This window comes from Saimiri boliviensis, chromosome 15 (genome assembly GCF_048565385.1).
Source record: "Saimiri boliviensis isolate mSaiBol1 chromosome 15, mSaiBol1.pri, whole genome shotgun sequence".
Taxonomy (NCBI): domain Eukaryota; kingdom Metazoa; phylum Chordata; class Mammalia; order Primates; family Cebidae; genus Saimiri; species Saimiri boliviensis.
The window spans coordinates 79,461,329-79,487,174 of NC_133463.1; the positions used below are offsets into that span (position 1 = coordinate 79,461,329).

General features: G+C 38.2%; 1 protein-coding gene across 3 annotated transcripts in view; it reads right to left on the minus strand.

The window, feature by feature from the left end:
• ADCY8 (adenylate cyclase 8) overlaps nucleotides 1-25,846 on the minus strand; it is a 276,013-nt gene that overhangs the window by 206,847 nt on the left and 43,320 nt on the right. For all 3 annotated transcript variants that reach the window (XM_039464343.2, XM_039464342.2, XM_039464341.2), the window contains exon 2: nucleotides 15,203-15,352. In XM_039464343.2, coding sequence (XP_039320277.2) covers nucleotides 15,203-15,352 — 150 coding nt within the window. The remainder of the gene's footprint in view (nucleotides 1-15,202; nucleotides 15,353-25,846) is intronic.

Below are 25,846 nucleotides of genomic sequence, written 5' to 3' on the forward strand. Positions count from 1 at the left end.
AAGCCACAAGCAGTTATTTCAAATAAATGTCACAGTGATTCAGTGACACGGCTGGACTATTAACAGATAAGCTGAAGCACATAAAGTTACATTCTTTGCGCAAGTTCATACAGCTAATGAGGTGCAAAGCTGTATTCCAAACCAGGTCTGTCTGACTCTATTGTCTGTGTAGCCATTAAGTTGCCTATAAATACAGTTAAGATTCTTTCAGAAGTTCTTCTGCTGAAAGAATTCTAACATTGAAAGATTAGAAGTCATAGATACATTGGGCTGTTAGCTATTTGACAATTACCAGTGATGCTCCCCGCAATTCTGAAAATTTTCTTTTATACTGTAGTAACTTCAAAATCCCTTAAAATACATGCTATAATTGGTGATGGGGACAGTCTATTTTATAAAAGCTGCCAAAATATTGCTTCAGTCTGCTAAAAAAAAAAAAAACCCCATATATCTTTTGGATAACTGCAAATGCTGGTGTGGAAAAGACCTTTATATTGTAAGTATTTTTTTCCCCCAAGAATATTTGGGCAAACATGTCGGACATAAATATTTTCAAACTGGCATCTGTGTCTGAGGCAAGGTATCCACTTGGGTCTTTACAAGGCCTTGGTACTGAAGGTGCGTGAGGGAGAGAACATTCTGTCTACTCCAAGAGGGGATTTTGAAGTTACTACAGTATAAAAGAAAAGTGTTGATCCAGGTCTTGTGGGTCCTTAGACTTAAACAGTTTGGGGGTGGGGTAAGAGAATCCTCTTTAAGAAAAACTGTGAAAATCATAATGCAAACTTGCCAGGGCCCCTCTGAAGGCCTTGGAAGGGGCTTGCAAGTGAAGGGCTTTGAAGCTTAACCACCATTGGCTTCATGATAAGGGCACTTCTGATAAAGCAAACTATATTTCATTATTGTAATTGTTGGATGATGCTAACACTTTGAAGAACTACCTAACCCATGGCTGCATGTGGACAGATAAAGCAAATTATTGTCTGTTTCAAATATTAATATGCAACAGTTTCCATAGATACCTGATTATCACTGTGCCATAATACATGCTTCAGAGGTTATTTGAACACCATCTTCTACACAGTGAATTCTTAGTTTCTAATTGAATTTTTGTAATTCTGGAGTCGTTTTTTATTCATTGTTATATATTTTATGCACTCATCTACTAAAATTTAAAAAATACTGAATTTATATTTTATCTTGATGTGGAATGGAGCTTTTCACATTTATTCAAGAACATCATATTTTAATATCAATTGGAGGAGCTAATTTGGAAGTTGAAAGATAATTAAAATTCAGATAAGAAGTCTTTTGCTTGCAGCATTCTCCGCAGATTTTATATCCTCCTCAAATATAATATTTTTAAAAATTTAAAAATAATTTACCTTTGTAGAGTGTTTACAGTTAAACATTACCTTTACATGGAGCTTATTTTATATCAAAACCACCTTGGTAGGAATTATTAAAATCATTTTACAAGTGAGGAGACTGAGGCTCAGAGATTACCTAGCTCAAGGCCAGCCTGTCCCATCATGCAGGATACCAACACCTTATACTTCTGCTGCATTTCAACTAGCAAGAAAGCATAACCATCTAGACCGGTGGTCCAAAACAGAAATTAATCAGAGGCTGGAGGGCTTCACCCATTTACTACTATACCTCCTCGCATTGCCTGGAGAAACCGTCCAGATGGGGTGTGAGCATGGGATGTCTGCAACCTCCTCAGAGCCTGTAATAAGTGGAATCATCATTTTTCACACTGGTGTTTAATTGTGAGCTTGTGTCAGTTTTCTGCCCATGAAAAGAAAAATGATCAATCCAACCTTTCTTATTTATATTTGAAAAACAGAAAATATCAGAATTAACAGAGCTTACATGGACAATACTTGTAATACTCATTCATTAGGTAGGTCCCTTCTGTTATTTCAATCATTCATAAGATATAATTCGATCTTCTTTGATTTTTTCCTCTTTTCACACTACAAAGATCTCAACTGGTTTCTCCCTTTACTTATTTAAAACCAATTCAGTCTCTGGTTGTCTGAGAATTTTGCTTTCTGTGGAATGTATGTATTTCATGATGAAAGAAATGCTTAAAAGAGAGAAGCAATAAATATGGACTATACTACTACCAATGAGAGATCTTGTTGGGCACCTACTATGTTTCAAGCTTTGCACATGAATTATGTGATTTAATACTCAACAATTAAAGAGATAGAGATATTTATTACCACTGTTTCACAGATGTGGAGATTGAGGTTAGGTACTTGTCCCAGGACACAGAGCAAGTAAGTGGCAGCACACAGATGTGAACACAGGCATCTGGATTCACTAGTGAATTCTACTTTTCAGGCTCTGTGCTGCAGAATCTGATTTAGAGTTCATCCTTTTCTTGGGTGCAGTGGATCACATGGGGCTGACTCCCAAGTCATAATCTTTTCCATGACTCCCTCTAATCTGTTACAAAATATCTTCCACTACTCATTCACACATCCGATAAACTGTTCCTTAGCAAGCGTGTAACAAGGAACGAGTTAGTGGCAGTCCCTGTGCTCTGCAATGTGGAGAGCAGTGGACAGACTTCACTCTGCCTTTACCATGTTGCAGTCTGGTTGTCTGAGAAACTGAAAGTAACTGTAATGAAATATTAATAACATTACCGTAGAAGTCAGAACAAGGCATCATGTGTCTCTTGCATATTCCAAAGAGATTCTGGAATAATAGGTGTGAAAACGAAAATGTTTTGAGCTGTTGAGGAATCAGGGTTGTAAAGGTGAAATATTTACAGCCCTGCAATTAATATACAAAAGATATGGTTCCCATAAATCTAAATGACAAATTCAGTTGGACAGTGGGAAGAAAGATGAGTTAATGGAGTATAGAGTTCAACAAGAACATACTTTGTTGGAAGCAAAAATTCCTGCAAAAACTAGCCTCCAGTTTACTAAAGAGGGAAGAAAAATGATCCTTCAATATCTGTCAATATTAATCACGTATTTGGGGAAAGAGAAATGCTCATTGGAAATGCTCCTTAAGTTAATTATTACTTTACTCATTTGATACAGTATTACTGAATGTTTAAGTACCAGGGTAGATGTTATAGGGGAAAAACATAATTCCTCCGTGGATCAAGGAACTTGTAATCTAGAAAAGGAGATGTAAGACATGACACATGCAACTCTCAGACTAAGTTGGAAAGTGACAAACTTACAGAACTCCAGTTTGTTATGAAAAATTCTATTTAAAAAGCTCCTCTTGGTTTTATTTCTGGCACCTAACTCATGTCTTGGCCCACAGTGTGTATTCTACAATGCAGTAACTGAATTAGATTTTGATAATACATATTTGACTACTACTAAAGCTCTGAAGAGAACTCTTGAGTGGAGGACTTTGAGAAAACACAATTAGTGTAGAATTTTGATTGGATTTTAATGCCTTTGCTGAGTCCTGAATAATGAAGTGATAAACTAAGTGTACTAGATGGTTCTTGGACCAAGCTGTGCCTGAAGAAATAGAACTCAGGTCTAATGCTGATTAGGGAGGAAAACAATCCACCATGGAATAAATGATGTTCTGTGATTATTACCAGTTTTCTCATACTTGGTGGGTAGGAAAGGAGAATGCTGGAACCTTTAGAATACTTTGGAAGAGCTAAAGAGCATAAAAATCCCATGTGAGAAAGGCAAAGGGAGCTTCATGAAGACCCCACTATCCTTAGTCTGGCCATGATATATCACTGGGAGTGGGAGCCTTCACTGGAAGCTGGCACCTTCGTGGACCACTGGGTCTTTTTCTCTGGGTAGCTTTAGGGTACGTTGAACTATATCCTTTCCTATATTAAGACAACTCATCTGATTTCCCCACATTGTTACATATATTCCTGTTGATCACATCACAGCCATGTTGTGACAATTGTACACCTGCCCCTGGATGTCAAGTAACATGAGGCAATACGTTCTGCTTATTGCTAGAACCAATATGAATTGAGTTTCCTGTCATTTGAGACTAAAAGAGCATGCTGATGTGGAAGGGAGGGCCAAGGCCCTCCTAAGGGAGAGAGACATAGATTGTGAAGAGAATCCCATGTTGAAGGACATCGTAGCATGATAATTGGTTATGTGGGCTCTGGAGCAAGACTGTTTAGGTCTGAGTACCTGCCGTGCAACTTGCTAGCTGTTGTTTACCCTCTCTGTTTCCCAAGTCCTCATCTATAAAACGGAGGTTAAAAATTCACCCACTTCATATGAGGGCTGAACGAAGCAATCTATGTGAAGTACAGCACCTCACACATGGTAAATGCTGTATCAGAGCCAGCCACTGTTACTTTCATCCAGACAACATGTGAGGAGGGGAGAGAGGTAAGAGATGGATCCAATTTCATTCTAAAGGCAACAGTAAGTTGTATTAGTATCCTAAGCTGGCATAAAAAATTACCACAAAATTTGGTGGTTTAAAACAATAGAAATGTATTCTCCTACAATTCTGGAGGTCAGAAGTTGGGAAATAAGGTGTTGTCAGGGTTGTTTTTTTTTCTGGGTCCCTGATGGAGAAACGGTCCCATGTCACCCTCCTGGCTTCTGGTGGCTGCCAGCAGTCCTTGCAGATGCCTTGTTCCAACCTCTGCCGCTGTCTTCACATGGTGCTCTTTTGTGCATTCCTGCTTCTGCCTCTGGGATTCTCCGTGTTCTCTTCTTAAAAGGATATCAGTCATATTGAATTAAGGCCCACTGTGTGATTTTATCTTGAATAAATTTATAAAGATCCTATTTCCAAGTAAGATCACATTCTGAGGTTTGGGGAACCTGCATTTTAGGGGGACACCTTTCAACCCAGTACAGAAGTAATAGAAATTACCTAACTAGATTTAGGTTTTAGAAGGATCACTCTGGCTGCAGCATGGAAAATGAATTGCAGGGAATGAAAGAGTTGTTACAGTGATCCAGGAGAGAAATCAAGAAAGAAGTAGGGTTAGAAACGTCGTAAAAAAATGTGAAAGATGGATGAGAAAGAGAATTAACTTCTCATAATTGTTGCAGCATATCAGGGAACATGGAGAGGACGGGTAGTGTGAGGCTGAAGCTGGTGGACAAGTGATGCTGTTTGTTCACTAAGACAGGAAATACTCCAAGGGCAAATGTTTTGGGAAGGACAGATCAATACTTGTTGAGCAAATGAAGAAAGAAATAATTGTTTTGGTCTATGCCAGGTTTCCTCTTGCTTTGGAAGCATAGTTCTCAGCCTCTGTCTCAACTTTCTAGATTCCAACTGCGGATCAAGAGTAGTGTCAATGTCAAGAGCAGAAAATCAAATACCGCATGTTCTCACTCATAGGCGGGTGTTGAACAATGAGAACACATGGACACGGGGAGGGGAGCACTACACACTGGGGTCCGTTGGGGGGAAATGGGGGAGGGATGGGGGGGTGGGGAGGTGGGAAGAGATAGCATGGGGGGAAATGACAGATACAGGTGAGGGGAAGGAAGGCAGCAAACCACACTGCCATGAGTGTACCTATGCAACAATTCTTCACATGTACCCCAAAACCTAAAATGCAAAAAAAAAGAGTAGTATCAATGTTTTTAAAAGGTCAACTTGGAATTTTGGAATTTTCATAAATAATTTACAGAATAGCACTGCATCACAGTGCCCCTCCCCAACACACACACACACACACACACACACACACACACACACACTTAAGTGATTCATTAGCCTATACTACTGTGAGGGGCTGTCAACAGTACACACTAAATGCTCATAGCTAACTGGTTCTTTCAAGTCTACTCCCCACGTCTGCTGGTTGTATCCTATCTTTACCAAGAGGCAGTAATGTTTGTTTCCAAATCTGTTTATGATAATTGTATTGGCTGTTACTATAACCAAATTTAATTGGGTATGGTGTCAACAACAAAATGTGAGTGTGAAAAGAAAGCAAGCTTTTGTTTCTATGAAAAAATGAGTTGAATGCTATGGAAATACTCAAAATTTTCATTCTAAAAACATTGGTTTCAAATGAGGTGTGGGCATGACATTTGCAAAAGATTAGAAGAAAAAAAGTTCTAGGATGGTTTTACGCCAAGATTGTTGAGGTAGTAGCATTAAATTATTTTACCTCCTTTATAGTTAATCCATTTTTGGTGTGACTCATGCAAAATAGTGAATGTACAATTCCGGTCAACTGACCCATACTCAAGTCTCACTAAAATAAACTATTTTAGGCATGGATTATTTTAAAAATACTTATTTTATTTTTTCCTGCTCTATTTTACTACTTTCCTGCTCTAGCTTGAAAAGTGCCTTCAACTGTATCAAGGCAACAAAGCATGTCTTCTCTTCAGCATTTTATAGTTAGGCTATTTCAATTTCTTTAGTCAAAATTATCTGCACAGATTTACAAGTTAAAAAGCCCCCACAGTTCTTCTGTGGCTCCTCCAGCTCCTCCAGGCTGGATCAAAGGTGTTGAGGCTCCTGATGGCGATTGATTTCTGCTTTCTGAATGGCCTCTGTATGCAAATTGTAATTGCATATGAGCATAGGGTCATGAACTGCCTTTGAATCAGGTATTGAATTAAAAATTTGTACTGCTCATGGGTGCCAAATTTGAATAAGAACAAAAATAACAAGAAGAAAAATTGTTGTTACTAGAATCAGACTACTTTCTACTTCGAAATTTATGATATGGTCCAAGTGATCCAATAGTTCAAGGATCAGCCATGACCCCCAGCTCTCATCTGTTGAGGCCCCACTACGTCAGCCAACGGGTCAGATGCTTTCTATATATTGCTTGATTTTCTTACAACCACCTTGAGATGTAGGGTTTATTATCTTTGACAGATGTAGAATCTAAGGTTAGTGTACCCACAGTCTCAGCAGATACAGACTTAGAACTAGGAATCAAATACAGGTTTGTTTTTCTTCAAAGCCTTCACTCCTTCCATCATGCTGGAAAATGCAAATAATATGCTGGGAAGATTACAAAGAACTAGGCAGCCAGATGGAATGCAAGAGCTGGTGTCCTACCCACAGCGGGTAAACACAGTTCTTCGAGTTAAGTCAGTTGTTACAGGAAGATCAGAGGCCATTAACACTGGTACTGTGCTTGCCACTCAGAACCCTCCTGCCAATCAGATGGAACCATGATGCTAACCCTGATATAAGACAGAATGTGAAAAACTCATGTTAACTAAAAATTTCTTAGTGCCAAAAAGAAATAACTTACAACAGAAAACATCAGAGGAGGCTTCAAAGGCAGGGTGGCGGGGCCGGGGGATGGGGGGGCGGATATCTGAGCATCAGATTGGGGCACTGGTGAGATTTTGACAGAAATAGCCTTAACATTTGTAGCATGCTTTACAGTTGAAATAACACTTTTTCAGGCATTATGTTATTTGTCTCTCAAAAACACTTTTGTGGGTTAGGACAGAAATTATCATTTCTAATTGAGAGATGAGGAAACTCACATACAAAGTGGTTGGAGAACTTGCTCAGAGTCACGCTAGCAAGTTAGAAATATAAATAGGACAAGCATCTAGGTCAATACTGTCCAGTAGAAATACAATGTAAACCACGAATACAATTAAAAAATTCCTACTACTTCCATAAAAAAATTAGCCGGAAACAGTTGAAATTCATTTAATTGTATATTCTAGTTAACCAAATATATTCCAAACATCATTTCCACGTATAATGAACACACAATTCGTTTGTAAAAAGTCATTAATGAGATATTTTGCATTTCTTCTTTTTTTTTTTCGGATTGTCTTTAAAATCTGGTGTGTATTTTACATGCACAGCACATCTCATTTTAGAACAGGGACATTGCAGGTGCTAAATATACACAGAGGGCTAGTGGCTGCCATACTGGACAGAGTAGAGATTTTCTGACTTCTAGCCCAGTGTCTTTCTGCTTTGCTGAATCGCAAACATATAGAGTGGGAGTGGAACATCTCATCCTAATGGAGCAATAGTGGCATGTCATTTAGGTTCCTGGCAGGACATAGCTGGCACCTCAAAAAGGATGATGAAAGAGAGTTACTGAAAAATTAAGGTACTCAACAATGGATGGTAAAGCACCCCAAGGTTAGGAAGGGTGGACAGCTACAAACTTTACTCTAAGCGAGGGCTGCTTGATAAAAACTGTGGCTTTTGGTAGATAAATGCAGCCACTGTAAATCCACATCCCAGCAGGGTAGGAGATGGGAAGATAAGTGGATTGATGTCTCTGTCCTTCCATGCTCTAGTTCACATCTAATGCCCCCCACGGCTGAACCCAACCAGAAACCAGAGGGTAATGAGCCTGTTGATGAGATCCATAAATGCCACACTCCAGGGGCAGGGAGAATGGCAGAGAAGCAGAGAGGGATGGAGACAGGTGGGGACTGACCAGAAGGAATCCAAGCCGTAGATGTGTGGGGCATCTTTGCTGGGCTGTGTGGAGTGTTGGAGTATAAAGTGGAAGGTAGTAAGTGACATGATTGGAATATCAGGCTGGAGCCAGGTGGTGAATGGGCTGTGATGCAGAGTAAATGAAACTGGGAGTGTTCCATGGGCAGTAGCAATCCTGGGGCTTTAGTGCGAGGTCTTATTTAATCCAAATTGGGCACTAAGAAGATGATCCTGACAAGTGTAATACTCTGTGCTGGGGTTTTGAGATGTGAATTAGTCACACACCTCCCTTCTCAAATGAACCAACTGAGAAATAGATAACGGAGGCAGACAGGAATTGACCAAATCCTATCAGTCAGTCAAAGCAGCCACTTTATTATTGGCAAAGGAATGGGGGACTTGGCTGCAAAGGAAGCAGACATGAGCTTCCTATTTTTTCTTTCTGCTCCATAGCCAAAGTTCCCCAGCCAGAGACAGAGTAGGTGGTTACTGTGGGCTCAGTGCATCATTGGAATCCCTGTAGGGAGGACAGCAGCCTGAATGTCTGGGCTTCCTATGTGGGGGCAGGTACAGGACAGCAGCCTCCATGGGTGGGCTCCCTGTGGGGAGGAGAGGAGGCTGCACGGGTGGGCTCCCTGTGAGGAGGAGGAGACCCTGCATGGGTGGGCTCCCTGTTGCAGGGAGAGGAGCCTGCATTAGTGTGCTCCCTGTTGGGGTATACTCCCTGTGGGAAGAAACCACATTCTTACCCCACAGAAAGTTCTGGAGAATGTATATGCAATGACTTCTAGTGGAAGTCATTGTATATACAGTGGATTCCTGCTTCACCATCTCAACATCAGATAGAGAGGGACAGGAATAGGTGAGAGAAAGCAGTGGCTTTGGCTTCATGCTCCACAGAGCTCAATAAATTTGTTTAGTTTTTTTTTTAAATTTTTTATTTCATAAATCATAAGGAAAACAGAGAGAAGGAAAATAGATTTATTTTTCAAGAAGAATGTTAAGGTGAGTGACTACAGGTGGCTAGATCAGTATACACTGGTTAGTAACCGGTTAACACTGATTAGAAAGCTGTTTGTGAGAGGACTTAAACCAGGCAGTACTAGTAAAGGAAATACAGGAAAAATTTATGCATATATGGTGAAGATAGCACCCACAGGGTTTGGGACCATGGCTGATGTGAATGGATTAAGTACAAGGGTGTATCACAGAGAAAGAGAAGTACTTTTTGAGGGAAAGGAGGATCATGAGCAGGCCGAGCCAGTGATACCTGTGGGACACGCTGATGAGGCCGTTGAGCAGGTGCTGGTGGTGGGTGTCTGGAGCTCAGAAAAGAACGTGTTGTTAGAGATACTGATGTGGAAACAATATGAAGCGATGGCTGAAGTCATGAAACATCACTGAAAGAGAACCAAGAGATTAACAAAACAGAAGAGGTCAAGGAGAGGCCCTTGAAGGATGCCTATATTTAAGGGCTTGGAGGAGGAAGAGGGATATGTGAAGGAAACAGAAATCTGAAAGATGGGAAAGAAAATCAAGCACCCCATAGTAAAATTAAGAGGGGAGAGTGCCTCAAAGAACGGGGGTTGAGGGGTGACTCAGCAATGATACAAGGAGGCAAAAATAAGGCAAGCGTATAGCAAAACAAATAAAGAGATTAATTCCATACAGAAATGCATGAATGAAACTCCCATGGTGATTACTGTTGGGGGGATAAGAGAGGGTCTTCATGGAGTAGGTGACATTTGAACTGAGTTTTGAAGGATGGATAAAGGGCACGGATGAAAGGAAGGTTGCACCAGGTAGGGAAAAAGGTGTAAACAAAGGCATGAGAGTAGGTCAGAATAATGTGTAGGAAACAGTGAGTATTTCAGTATAAACTAAAGAATAATGAATGTGAAAGATGTTAATAACAGATAAGGCTGACCACAATGGGTGGTCAGTGGGTGGCTTTGAATGTAAGGAATGGAGAATAACAGACAATGACTTGGAAGGAAGAGGTCTTTGGAGTATAATGAGAAGACCCTTTATCTAGTTGCAGCAGAAAGAATAAAGATTCTAAGGTTCTACCACTTTCAGGTCAACCTTGATTCTCTGAATGAATTAACAATGACAAAGCTCTACTGTATTAATCAATATTATTTTTAACTTTAAAAAGTTCCCCACAGTGTTAAAAGGCACCAACATGAATCAAACTAATCTAGTCAGAACTCAGTAGGAAACCCAGCTTTCTCAATCTACTGTCCGAACCACCGGTTTACACCAATATTGTCTAACAAAGATATTTAACAGAATTTCTTTAATACAACTAAAACATCTGCTGCATTTAAAAATAATCTTCCTGCTGCTGCAACATATGGTATCATCAGAAATTTTGTTCCAGTGGCCCCAGAGCTTCTGAGACACCTCGAAATGCCATGATTACCATAAGGAGGTTTATACAATTCTCCAAGCTGAAAGAAAAACAATTAATTCATTTTAATATTTAAAATAAATATGGGCCATGTGCATCATTTGGGAGAAGAAGCAGGATTATGAAAACTACAATAATTAGAATTTAACTCCCTAAAGAAAGATGCTTCAAGATGTAGCTTCCAGATGGAAAATTCCCCTAGCAAGTCTGCTTAAGACGTATGCTCAGCCTGTCCCAGTCTCTCCTGAATCGGGTAAAAGTGCTCTTCCTACTCAGTTTTTTAATGGAGGTTACACTGGGCACAGATAGCTTTATTTTTACACAAAGGAGTCACAATATTCATGTACACAGAAGTGAAGATAGGAACCAAAGTTTGAATTCAATGTAATTAGTTAAATAAAGATTACTCAGAAGATCCTACATTTCAGCCACTATGCTAGATAAAAACCAGATAATCAGTTGAATTATATAGAGTAGCTGCCTTTAACTAGTCTTGAGAGGTTGTGGACACAGAGAAACACAGACGAGTATATGTCATAAAGCAGGACACATTCTTTAATAGACTTAACTACCATGGCATGCCGCAAGCACAAGAAAACCGTTTCAACTCTACCTGGGAGGCAAAAGCAAGCCTCATGGAGAAAGGGACGCTGAGGCAAAGGAGTAGAGACACGTTAGGAGGGAGGTGGATTTCCCAGAACTATTAATAAATGGCACAGGGTGGTGAAATAGCAGTTTGGGGAAAGAGACTTGCGATGACTGAGATCTAGAGTGGCATGCTGTATTAGAGAACTGTCAAGAATTTCTTCACTTTGAGTACATAGCACTTTGAATAATGCCTTGCACATAGTTAACACTCAAGAAATATATGCTATTGAATGGAAAGCATTAATGTTCCACTTAAGAGGTTCACAGTTTGCTGCAGGGTATCAGAGAAAACCTAGTGCCTGGCATTGCTGTTCTTTAATGGGTCATACATATCTTGTTATCAGTATCTTTGCTAATTTCTTTCTTCCTTCTCTTCTAATAATTAAAGTTCCACTCGTCTTCCAGATACAATTCAGAGTAGACTAAGTCTTATTTGTCTCTGTAGCTACAGCAGGAATGGGTGATAGATAGATGAATAAATGAATGAATGATCATGGGAATTCTCATAAATCCTTCCAACAAACTACATTCTCTCTTCCTTCAAGATTTTTGCATGCGTTCTTTGCTTTTTATGGTGTACTCTCTACTGCTTCTCCACTGAACTAAATCCTATTCACATGTCAGCTCAGGCAATATATTTTTTAGAGAGTCTTCTACAAGCCTCCAGGTTAGGTTCGACCCATACACTATTGCCATACGTATCTGTGTAGTCATCCCTCTTCTTCTACACCTGGTAAACTCTTTAAGGCCAGGAACGAATTGCTAGTCAGCATTAAATTCCCAATGCTCAGCAGAGCCCCTGACACATAATAGACCCTCCATAAATAAATTAATTAGTGGTTGAGCAAATTAAGTGATTAAAAATTTTTTTGTATCCTACCATGAGATAAAAATCATGAGTGCTTGAAAAATCCCACAAAACCTGGTCATTTCTATGGAATCTAACCTATTTGATTCTTCATTTATAATTTCAAAAAAGTTGCCGTCAATCTTATTTAGGATCATTATCCAAGGAAAAGGTATCTGCTGTTACTTAGGTTTTTATAGTGTATCCACAGGATATAGAATTTTTTAACTGTTATGGTGTTGTAATTAGTTCTGATAAGAGGTAAATGGGAATTCATTTGTCAATGACACATGATATTTTAAAAGATATGTATGGGACCTAATAATGATTCTGGTTGCTATGTACTTAAGGAGAGCCATCATCCTGATTTACCTCCATATAAATAACCCTAAGTTATTTCAGCTGAGCTAAGTCAATCCATAATATATTTTCACATGAGTCCTCTTGGGACTGAACTATGTTGACTGACTCATATAAATCATTATACTCAATAATGCTAATAGAAACTCTTCACTGACTTGCAAGGGCATCTCACACAAAGGAATTCTAACCACTAAGGAGACTTTTCAGGAAGGATGTTATTATTCCCACACCATAGATGGAGAAACTAAGACTCAGAGCTTGCTCAAGCTCACTAAAATAGTAACTAAGCAAAAATTATCAATCCAGGGCAATTTCATTTGAAAGCCTATGTCTTCTCTGCCAGACTACACTGCCCATTTATTACTGAGGAAGTTCTCAAGGATAATGGAAACCTGAAGCAGAGATCAAATGCCAGTGGAAAGTAACTTTAGCACTGATAATGTAGTCAGCTATCTCAGGCAATACCCTTGGATAAATAAAGGGTGGTCAACATACCACAAATATTTTATCATAGTTGTGAACATAAGACTGAAAGAAGCCTCCACAATATTTTACTTAATCCTAGAAATAAAGAACCTTCCACAAAGGATAGTCTTTTCTTGTATTTTATCCAAGAAATCAATGAAACTGACTTATATGTTTTTATTGCTTTCTACATAGTATCTCATTTGAAACAAATGTAATGCAGAAGAGAAAGATATTGCCCCAAGTATAAAAAAGGAACCTATGTGGAGAGTTAAATAGCTTAGGTGGCTCAACTAAGAAGTAATAAGAGCCATGACACAAACTGTAGTGATCATTTCATTACATTCTAGTTATCGCTTTCTCTTACCTCTAAATATTATATTTTCTTCTTCCTTCTCCCAACTTAAAAAAAAGATTAGGGAGAATGGTTAATGATTCCTCTACAATTTTAGATTATTAGATCATAGTGATTCCAAGATACCCAACTTGAAGGATGGGAAAAGAAGCAAAAAATCTTATGCAGGTGGTAAGGCATTTTTTTTAGTATCTCCAATATATCGTAAACTCTAAATAAGAGCCATCCCCAACAACTCACCCACAATTTCAGCTCTTGTTGTGATAAAGCATTTAGAACATTCAATAAATTATTAACATGGCAGCATTCTCTGAATTGGCACAGATCCCATGGAAAGAGTGACATGCCAGTGTGGCAACTGATCTGTGTTACACAGGAACATAATACAATAGTCCTGGGAGATACTCATGTTTATTGTACAAGGTATTTTTTTCTCAAAGTTATTTTTCTTAATTATTCCATGGGCTATTCAGAGAAACTACTATGAGATTCCAGAATTATTTTAGGCAATAACTTGGAAATTCCTTATTCTGAATCCTGAAAACTCAAAGTAGGATCTGAAAACTCAGTATTTTCCCCTGTGCTCTGGAGACAGCAGATGGCAGTGAGAGTTGAGTCCTGGCAGGTGTGCCTTACCTGTCTGCCTTATCCACTATCACACAGACCTGGCTCACTCATTTTAAAGATCCATGACTTCCTGGTGATTTGATACAAATTAATCATGAAGAAAATGTTGAGTCTTTCTCTGCTACTTTCTTTTTAATTTTGCAAGCTATTATTGCCTAAAGTCTTAAATGATAAATGCACTGTATTATAAGTTATAAGACAACTTTAAGAAAAATGACCTAGTTAAAAAACGAGAAAAGGGTCTAGTATTGTAGAAATAATATATCTAGAAGCATAAAATTCCCAAGAAAATATAAACTTGGGATGCTGTAAGTTGATGCTAAAACCAATTTTCAACACATTCCTGATACTCCTCTTGGAAAATTATTTTCAGAACCGAAGACATGAATGGATTTAAAATATATAAACAACTTTAATAGGGACAAATCTTTATTCTTTGAAACTAAATTTAATTTTGGAGAAATATATTATTTGAGGCCAAAGCTACTTTTAAGTTCCTATAACATCCACCCGATCAGGATGTCCAAAAGATTCTTTTAACCTCTCCAGATTGGAGCTAATTATTGCCCCCCACAATCCACCTTGCTTCGCCTCCTGTATCCCTTATTCTGGTGTTGGATTTATGTCCACAGGATTTTTTCATGTACATCTCTTCTAAAAGTTAGATTGTGATATTAGAGACTAGACATGTGTAAAGGTTCTTCTGTGCAGTTACTCTGATCTGAATTGCTAGACAGTAAAAAAATTTATCTGAAATAACACATTTACAGTTTAAAAGAAAGAGGGTCAAAGATGAGTATGCTAATGATTTTGAGGAACCATGACCTTGTTCACAAACATAGATGTCAGTGAAAGGTGCCAGAAAATAAATTTGTGACTATAATAACTTTATTTATTATGGGGAACGATGAACTGAGTGTGGAGAATAAGACCAATCCATTTTGACCTGCAAGTCTAATGCAACTATTTCAGACTTTGGAATCCCGTGACATAAACTTTAAGAGAATACTTGCAAGTCAGGACCTGTTTGGGAGTAAAGCAGTAGCTCCGTTAATTTAGAGACTGGCTAACTAAAACATTCAGCCTTTTCATTTGGTACCTGTCTTTGGTTCTCTGTCTCTAGGCGCAGCCTGGCCTCCACACACCTCCGAGTCTCCAGGAAAGCTTGGCGCTGGGCCCGGTCTGACAGGTAACTGATGAAGATTCCAGCTGTGTTCATACACATGAATAACACTGCCTGGGCCACAACCTAAAACAAACACAGTCTGGTCAGGTGCTTAAAACAAAAGCTATTAGAAGCAGAAGCAACAATAAAATACATAAATTAATATAAATTTCAAAGGTAAATCCTCATGTAGTAATCCACATGTTTAATTACACGTTTGGAGAACTATGCCCTTCATTCAGATCTTGAGGCAAATGTCATCCTTTTGGAGAGGGCCCCCTTCGCCACTTTCTCCAATTTAAGGCTTCTCTCCAGGTTTAGACTGGAGCCTTGACCGGAAACCTGCTGTGAAAAAGAGGGGATCTGGCTGACTTCTTCACTCCACCTTCTCTCTTTCCCCTTCACCAGCAAAAGCTTTTGGCCTTTATAAGGGACAGGTGAATCTGGTGGAAATAAAGAGAAGAGACTAAAAGAAAAAGAAAAGGAATCCAATGAATATCTTTAACTTTGAATACATTGACTACTATATTGAAACTTCGGGTGTTCTCAGGTCTTTGGTGTCAGGTTGATGCCAAAGCCACTTTTAAGTTCTTGTAACATCCACCCAATCAGGATGTCCAAAAAATTCTTTTATCTTAACCTCTCCAAATTGGAATTCGTGATTTCCCCTCACACTCCTATTTGTTTTTCCTACTGTATCCCTTATTCTGGTGTTGACTTCATGTCCATAGGATTTTTTTTGTGTGTGTACATCTCTTCTAAAAATCAGGTTGTGGTATTAGAGACTAGACATGTGTAAGATTCTTCTATGAAAGAAGTGAACAACATAGTATGAATACCTTTATTTTTATGGCTTTAGCCTGAGAACAGGTCACAGCTTGTGCTATATGTGGTAGCTATAACTCAAATAGAAAACTCAGGTGGCTTAAAGAAGCAAAGAACAGAATTCCAGACCACTGTAGCTTCTGGAAAGTGGGAGGAAAATTCCAAAAAGAAAAGAATCCAGTGAAGGGAAACCTGAAATTGTTTCATAACCTCTTATCTGAACCACATGTGCACAGGGAGGACAGTAAGCAATTGAGTTAAAGATAAAATAACTGAACTGATATTTGAACTGCAGTCCGAAAGACAAAAGACTTTCTTTTGATTTCAATGAAGTTAATTACCTGCTGAAGTGAAGCAGAACAAAACAAAAATCACCATTTCCTGGGGAATGTAAGAGAATTCAGTCTTAACTATATAGCATTCACAATGCCCACAACATAGCACAGAATTATGTGACATTAAAAAAACGTTAAAATGTGACTCAATCTCAAGAGAAAAGATAGTCAACATATATCTAATCTGATCCAGATGTTGGAATCAGCAGGCCGAGATTATAGTAGTTCTTACAATTTTGCTCAGTGATATTCTAGCGGTGAATGAAATTCACTGAAAGTAAATATTCTAGCAGTGAATAAAAAGATAAGAAATAAGAAAAGAAATAGAAACTACAAAAAAGGAAAATTTCATAACTGAAAAACAAAATATCTGAAACAACTTGTTATTGATAGCAGAATGTAGATGACAGAAGAGTCAGTAAGTCTGAAAATATGCCAATAGAATATACCCAGTTTGAAAAAAATATAAATACATATAAATAAAGATATATAAATATATAAATAGTATTTTTATATATAGTATTTATTAATATGTATAAATTAATAAATAAATGTATATTTTATATACATATGTATTTCTGAGATGGAGTCTCACTCTATAGCCCAGGCTGGAGTGCAGTAGTTTAATACTGATGCACTGCAACCTCTGCCTTCTGGGTTCAAGTGGTTCTACTGTCTCAGCCTCCAGAGTAGCTGGGACTACATGTGCATACCACCACACCCAGCTAATTTTTGTATTTTTAGTAGAGACAGGGTTCACCGTGTTGGCCAGGCTAGGTCTCAAAATCCAGACTCAAAATCCCGACCACAAATGACCCATCTGCCTTGGCCTCTCAAAGTGCTGGGATTACAGGTATGAGCAACTGTGCCTGGCCTATATAAAAATATTTTGAGGCAGGTTCTCACTCTATCACCCAGGTGGGAGTGCAGCTCACTGCAACCTCTGCCTCCCAGATTCAAGCAATTCTCCTGCCCAGCCTCCCAACTAGCTGGGATTACAGGTGTGCACCACCACACCTGGCTAATTTTTTCATTTTCAGTAGAGATAGGTTTTTCCTGTGTTGGCCAGGCTGGTCTCAAAGTCCTGACCTCAGGTGGTCCTCCTGCCTTGCCTCCCAGAGTGCTGGGATTACATGTGTGAGCCACTATGTCCAGCCAAAAAATTTTTTGAATGATTTATAAAATGGTTCTAGTAGTTTATGTGGCAACATTGAAAGGCCAAACATACATATAAATGGATTCTCAGAAGGAAAGGAAAGAGAGAATGGGGCTAAACTAATACGTTTAAAGAAATAAGCCAATTTTATAAATTTTATGAAGATACATATTTACAGGTTCAATTTACAGGTTCAATATCCTATGTAGGTTCAGCAAACTCTACATAGGATAAATGTGAACAAAACTATATCTGGGAATATCTTAATCAAAATGCTAAAAACCAAAGAAAATCTTGAAAACAGAGAAAGATGTTACATATAGGGGATGTATTATTCTTCAGTTATGATAAAGATTTTCAGATTAGATAAAAAGAAATATTCCATTTCTTATTTATAACATATAGTCATAAAATATATTGATATAAAAGTTTAGAAGTCAAAACAAAATAAGGCTGGCTTTGTTGTATAAATACCAGACTAAAGAAAACTTTTTGAAAAAGTCATTACTGAGATAATTAGGGTCACTACACAATAATAAAGGGTTCAATACACTAGAAATACATAAAAATTGTGAACATGTACATATTTAATAACATAGCCTCAAAATATACACTGCAAAATATGATAAAAGTCTATGTATTTATAAGTCTATAGTCATAGTGGTCTCTTAACACAATTTTCAGCAGTTTATATATCAAACAGATTAAAAAGTCAGCAAAGATTGAGATAATTTGAATAGCTCATATGATTAATGACCTTGAAATAAAACATTGGTATGGTTTGGCTGTGTCCACACCCAAATTTCATCTTGCATTGTAGCTCCCATAATTCTCAGGCATTGTGGGAGAGACTCAGCAGGAGAAAATTAAATCATGAGGATGGTTTCCCCCATACTGTTCTCATGGTAGTGAACAAGTCTCATGAGATCTGGTGGTTTTATAAGAGGTTGCTTCTTTCGCTTGACTCTCATTCTTTCTTGCCTGCCACCATGTAAGATGCGCCTTTCTCCTTTTGCCATGATTGTGAGGTCTCCCCAGCACGTGGAGCTGTGAGTCTATTAAATCACTTTTTCTTTATAAATTACCCAGTCTCAGGTATGTCTTTATCAGAGGCATGGAAACAGACTAATACAAACATGCTAATCAGTAATTAGATACTAGAAATTCTTTTTGGCACATATTTATTTTGAAAACCAGGTTTCATCTCCTGTTACAATGTTTCAAAGAAACACTTGAGGATCTTGACCCCATTTGTTTAAAATGTTCACTGAAAGCTCTGCTCTTGTCTACAGCTTATTTGGGCACACAGATTTTAGCACCCATCAAGTAGAAAGTTTGATCAACTTTCATTGTTCAGTCAGAATTGTGTAAGCTGAACTAATTAAGATGTCAGTGATATTGGCTATTGTTTCTACCATTAATAGTTGGTCTTCTTTTATTAGGACATGGGTACAATTAACTTTTTCTTCACAGATTGATGTGGGTTGTCTGCCCTGTGGGCTTTACAAATTCAACATCATCTCATTCTTTCTTAAAATGAGTGACCCATTTGTAAACTGATTTCTCTGGGGCATTCTTTCTATGAAATTTTGTAAAGCACCAATGAGTTCACAATTCTTCCACTAAAGCTTCCCCATAAATTTGATGTTTGTCCTTACTTCAATTTTAGCGGAATTCATGTTGCTGTAATAGGGGCTCTTTTGTAAGTGATATCTTTTGTAAGTGATTATCCTTTTTAGTATCTTGAGTTGAATCCTGTTCAGACACGTTGCAATGTTTGTATCAGTTTATTTTGGTGCAAAAGGTTTTGATTTCATATTATCTTACCATAAATCCATCATTTAAATACAGCTAAATAAACAACTGTGAGCAATCAATGGTCCTGTGAAGTCAGGTGGGGATGAACTTTTTGAAAATCCCTCAGATTGTTTAGTTTGACTTCAGTTGTTAATAAATTTTATATCATTGGAATTATCCTTTTTTACTAAACATTATTTTCTTTATTCATTTTGAGGCATTCATTGATAGTTCCTTTATTTTTACTGCTAAGTAGTATTTAATACACCACAAAATATTTATCTGTTCACCACTCGTGGACATTCTGATTATTTCCACTCCCAGGCTCTTGTGGAAAATGCTGCTCTGAACATTTTGGGTATGTTCCTGGATCACACGTGCAAAGGCTACTCTGGGGTGTGGAGTGGGAATACTCAGTGCTAACCCAATGGATACAGAATGGTCTCCCATTATGATTTTAATACCACCTTCCCAGATTACTAACATTTTATGCTGGCTAGGTTGTGGGGGAAAGAGTCACTCTCATACCTAGTTGGTGAATGTGTAAATTTGGCAATATCTATAAAAATTGACAGTATTTATACTCATGCGTTCAGGTACTCTAATTCTGTAGTCTTATTTCATAAATATGATCACCCATGTGCAAAGATCAAAGGATATAATAACATTGTTTACAATAATAAATAATTAGAAATAAAAGGCCTTAAACAGAGGATTGGTCATATCATAAATCCATCCAGTTGAAAACTGGGTGAGGGAGAAGGAAAGAACTAACGTCTGCTATCATTTTTAAATGCACAGACACACTCAGTAAGTTATTGGGTAATTCTGGGGACAGAAACTGAAGCCTGAGGTTTTAGTCTCTACCTTTTTGGTTTTCATATATGTGCATGTAGTGTACCTATTATATTATAATACATTAAACAGATAACTAGATAAATTATATATATAATTTGTAGATAAATTTATTGTTAAAAAGTGTAAAATGTAAACTCCTCATCATTACAGTAAGGATTGTTTGATTGTCTTCAAGGCCATTTTGTACTATCTTTATTACTTCACTTACTCATTTTGTTCTAACTAAATGATTTCTGTTACTTTCTGTTTATTCATTAGGTTTTTACCATTTCTGGGACATTCAAATGTTGTTTCCTCTTCTTCAAACACTGCTCTCTATACTTGCCTTGCTGATTCCTCTTATCCTTCTGTTCTTGGCTTTATTATAGTTTTCTCAGACAGATACTCCCTGATCACTGTATCAAAGTAGGATATCCCTGCTATACTTTATTCCTGCACCCTGTGAATTTATTGCAAATTGTAATTATATAGTTATTTGCTTGCTTGGTTAGTTGATGCCTATCTGCCACACTGGATTGTGAGTTCTAATGATACAGAGATGATGTTTGTTTTAGCCACTAATAGACAACTAGCATCCAGCACAGTAAATGATGCTCAGCATAGTGTCAATTAAGAGTTCAGCACTTAATAAGTTCCGTAAGTTTGATGAATGAAGAAATGAATGAATGGCAAGCTTTCCCACGTACCAGTAATCATAATTCATAAAATATACCAGAACAATGATCTTAGAATAGTGTTAGTAAAACACCAAAACTATTCTTAAACTACAATTCTAACAAATGCAAGAGAGCTAGAAAGAACAAAAGTAAATGACTTTACAAAAGATAAAGAAAAGAGGTATTTCTCTAAAAAATACTATCATTAACTATGTTAGTAGTTATATATAACTATATATATATGACTCAAGATGCTTTACAGCTTTAATATTATTACAATCAAAATCCCATATGGAATTTTTATTTGGAACTTGAAAGACAATTTAAAAGTATATGTGAAAGAATACATGAGTTAGAGTACCAAAGAAATTTTTAGCATAAGAGATTAGAGTGGGGTCTTGACCAACCAGAGGGTAACGTGTACTATAATGCTATGATAATTAAAACTGTCACACCAGAAAAAAATCACAACTGCAAATTTAATGGAATAAAGTAGAGTATATGGCATACAAATAGTCAATAAAAATCATAACAAGCCTGTACATGACACATGTAGCTCCAGAATCAAAGGTTTAATGGGAAAGAAAATTTTCCCAAAAAGGATAATTGGTCGACCACAGGGAAGAAAACGGACTGATAGTCACCTCATGCTCTATGCAAAGATAAATGCCAGTGGATTAGAGCTGAATGTGGGAAATGAGGTTATAAAAAGAGGAAAAGAAAATAAAGGGGAATACTGCTCTAATCTAAGCAGAAAAAATGTGAGCAAAGTCTCAAAGATAACTGGTTCTTATTAACAAAACCAATCTGATACCTTGATGATATGAAAAAACTTTACTATAATATTTATGAGGAGAAAATTGGCAACAAGTTGCAAAATTGGACTCGTTTCTTTTGACCTACTGACCCAACCTCTAGAAACCTGTCTTTAGGAGATCATCAGACAGAACATTAGAAATTTCTGTTAGGGAATATTCATTGTATCTTTATTCATGAAAAAATTATAAATGGAAACTGCATATTTTTAACAGTAAGGGAGATGGCTGAATAAATTGTGGTCCGTGTAAATAAAAGTATATAAAATTGCATTTAAAAATACTTAATGATGGCCTGGCATGGTGGCCCACATCTGTAATCCCAACTCTTTGGGAAGCCAAGGCAGGCAGACTGTGAGGTCAGGAGTTCGAGATCAGCCTGTCCAATATGGTGAAACCACATTTCCACTAAAAATGCAAAAAAAATTAGTTGGTTATAGCGGCATGTGCCTGTAGTCCTAGCTACTTGAAAGGCTGAGACCAGAGAATCTCTTGAACCCAGGAGGTAGAGGTTGCAGTGAGCTGAGATCACGCCACTGCACTCCAGCCTGGGTGACAGAGCAAGAACTCCATCTCAAAAATAAAAAATATACTTAATGACATTAGCAAATCTCTGATGAATTAGGTAAAATGTAATATTTTAAACTGCACTTAACATACAAATCTATAAATTCAGTGTGATCCTAATGCTTAAAATAAGAAAAAAGATATATATATATATATTACATATATAAGTAAAAAGAAATACATAAGTTTGCATGCACAAAGTTTACACACTTGTGTAATGTGTGTGCCTATGTGTGTATTGAAATAGGAAGAATAACTTATTCAAGTAACTCATTTGTGGAGATCTAACAAGGCAGTACAAACTCATAAGGTGTCAAGATCTACACATAGACAGGTGACCCTAGCATTTGGAGCTTTTTCATTCCTGAGGGCATTTGCAGACTCCAAAAGAGGACTGAGAATCTGAGAAAGAGAGCAGGATGTTCAAAACTCATGCAGCCAGTAGAACAAATCCTGAGGTCTGGGACCAGTGGAAAAGAAAAGAATGCAGAACACACTATTCAGATAGAGTGTCTTGATCTTGGCCAGTAATTGACCTCACAAATAACTTTAAAAATAAGTGTACATGTTTTAGTATCAAGTGATTATCAAAAAATGCCTACACTGCTCAAGTATTACTAATTTTTAGTAAACGTTTTGGAGGAAATATCACTCCATTGCGGCAGTAGTAGATTTGTAGTTCCACGAAGGGTTATGTGCATTTGGAGATGATGCCTCGGGTCTCACCATATCGGTAAGCCACCTCTGATCCAGAGTTGATGTGCTAGGTATGAGACATTCGAGAAATATTTATTAATCATTTTTTCTCCTGCCCTTACACATTTGTAAACTATATTTTAGAAGCCTTCCTAATCCCTGACTTCTATTAATTAAGACATTTGAAATTATTGGTGGAATGAATTCTATGTGTCAGGCACAGTTTTGTAAACTGGCAGTGTACAAAGCAGATAATGTGCTGCTGTCATTCTAGTGGTGGGAGATGGGCAATAAACAAGTAAACCAAGGAATATTGAACACCTGGTGGCGGTGGTAATATGAGAGTGTGAGAATGCCACAAAGGATAATACAGCAGCGTAAAGAGGATGGAAAGTGATGGTACAGAGGTAAGACCAGTAACGCAAAGGGAGTTCAGAGAAGGCCTGTCTGATAAGAAACCATTTGAGCAATGATCTGAAGCAAGTGAGGGAATCATCCTCATCTGGGAAGAGCATTCTAGGCACAGAAAAGTTCCAAGGCTCTGAGGCAAGAGAGGCAAGAACCCACTCCAGCCCAGCATGAGGCCCACTGTGGCTGAAGCACAGAGCCTTGTGCAAGCCTGGGGGCAAGCTGTCAGAGGCAGACTCTGAAAGGTCTCAAAGGGCCAGACCATGGAGGGTTTTGAAGCCCTGGTAACAGTATTAGCTTTTCTCTCCATGAGATGGGAAGGCCCTGCAAAGTTCTTAACAATGGGAAACATGGCCCACTGTCCATGTTTCAAGGGACACTGTGGCTACTGTGAAGAAAACAGACGGTAGCACGGCAAGGACAGTGAGGGAGACAAGTGAGAGGCCTCTTCCAAAAGCCTCCTTGAAAAGAGATTTTGGCTTGGACCACAGTGGTAATTATGCAGGTGATGATAATAGGGCCACACACCAAATATATTCCAAAGGAAGAGACAACAGGATTTGATGATAGATTTTTTTTTTTGGTGGAATACATAGAAAAGAGAAGAGACAAAGATGGTTTCCAGCAAGTTCTAGTTAAAAAAAATGCAGATCCTTTGGCCCTACTCAGACTTACTGAATACAAATATCCGTGGATGTGGTCTTGGGGAACTTTATTTTTAGGAAGCTCCCAAGGTGATCTGCTGCAGTGGGTACACAGGCTGGCATGAGGAAACCTCCACTTCACGTCAATGACCTGATGATCATGTATAACACTGAACTTTGATCTCCTTTTTATATGTCCATCAACCTACCACAATCTGAACTCCCCCAGGGCAGAGCTGTGTCCACTGTCTCTATCTCCTTGCACAGGGCCCAGCATCCCAGTGCTTCATACACTTGCTGAATCTAACTGAGTTGACACAATAACATGAGTGAATTCTAATTGCCCACCTCTTTGGTCCAGTTTTGTGATATTCGAGAAGAGAAAAGTTGTGACTTTGAGGTGAAGTGCTCTATGAATTCTTCTGGAATAGAAAGACTCCCTCCTCCCTTTCTCCCTCTCACTCCCCTAACTCCAGGAGTGGAAAGGGCATCCATGAAGCTGGAGTGATAGACATAGTGTGGGCACTGCTATTTGATGCCAAAAAGTTGAAAGTTGTCAAGACTCACTGAGCCAGCTTCCCCATTGACATAGGATTTGTGTTTTAAGGGTCTACCGCCCTAGAGTGGAGGTGTGAAATGGGGATAGCTCCCTGGGGGAGCCCTGAGGGGCCCATCCTCGCCACTCTGCACTCACTGTGTGTTTTCTGGTACCACAGGAACATGCACTATATTTTCTTGATAGCACATTTTGTACAAGGAACATCCCCACAGTCTGCGGTCCAAGCTGTTGAAGGCTAAAAGAGGCCTGCTCTATTCAGAGCAGAGAAAAGGTACTTCCACTTATTTCTGGGTCTCCCTGAAGCATCCACTCAAGTATGATTGTGTGTGTGGAAAGACCAGCTCTGGGAAAGTGACCACTGGGTCTGTGCCTTGAGTTCATTTTCTTTTAAACATTTAGACAGGAAATGAAGGAATGATGTGTTGCAATCCAGGACTGACTGATTTCCATCTGGATATTTTCAATACTTTCTTTTGTGGATCTTTTACCCTGGTTTGTCTTTAGGACTGATGTTTCATCATAAATTTTGGAGGATGTTAAAACTGAAACTGGGAGACTAAATAATAACAAGTATAACTTACTGTAATTGAGTTCATATTAAGTGTGGAACACTTTACAAAGTGCCTTTCGTATATGTTCTTATTTAATTTCAGTGAGGAAGGAGCTATTACTATTTTTTTTACATATGAGGGAGCTTGGGATCAGAGAAGTTAAGTAACATGTCTAAAGTTAAACAGCTCCAAAATGGTAGCCCTGGAATTTGAGTATAGGAAGGTGGGGGTCTAAGCAAGAGCTGGCTAGGATCTGAAGAAGCTCTTTGATATTCTGAGAAAACAAAGCCCAATCAGGAGACAGGAGTATAATTTAGCAAATAAATACTGAACAATGCATGAAGCAGGTTGAATATTTTGCCACAATGTACTGGGTATATACGAAAAACATAGGTAAAGGTCTCGTATGTGCAGGTAAATGAGCCTGGCTGGAGAAGTGTTGGCTAGCATTTGTTGAGCAGAGCACTTAATATGTGCCAGAAATCATTCAGCATACCTTGCAAATTTGAATTCATTTAGTCTTCACAATAGCTCAATATGGTAGACACTATAAGACAAGCATTTTGTAGACACAGAAGCTGAAGCTTGAAGTTTAGTCATTTGCTTCAGATAATAATTGGTGCAAGTGGTAAGGCTGAGGTGTGAACCCTGGTAGTGGAAGCCAGAGCCTGAACTATAACAGCTGTGGTCGCCAACCCCATGCCTGAGTCT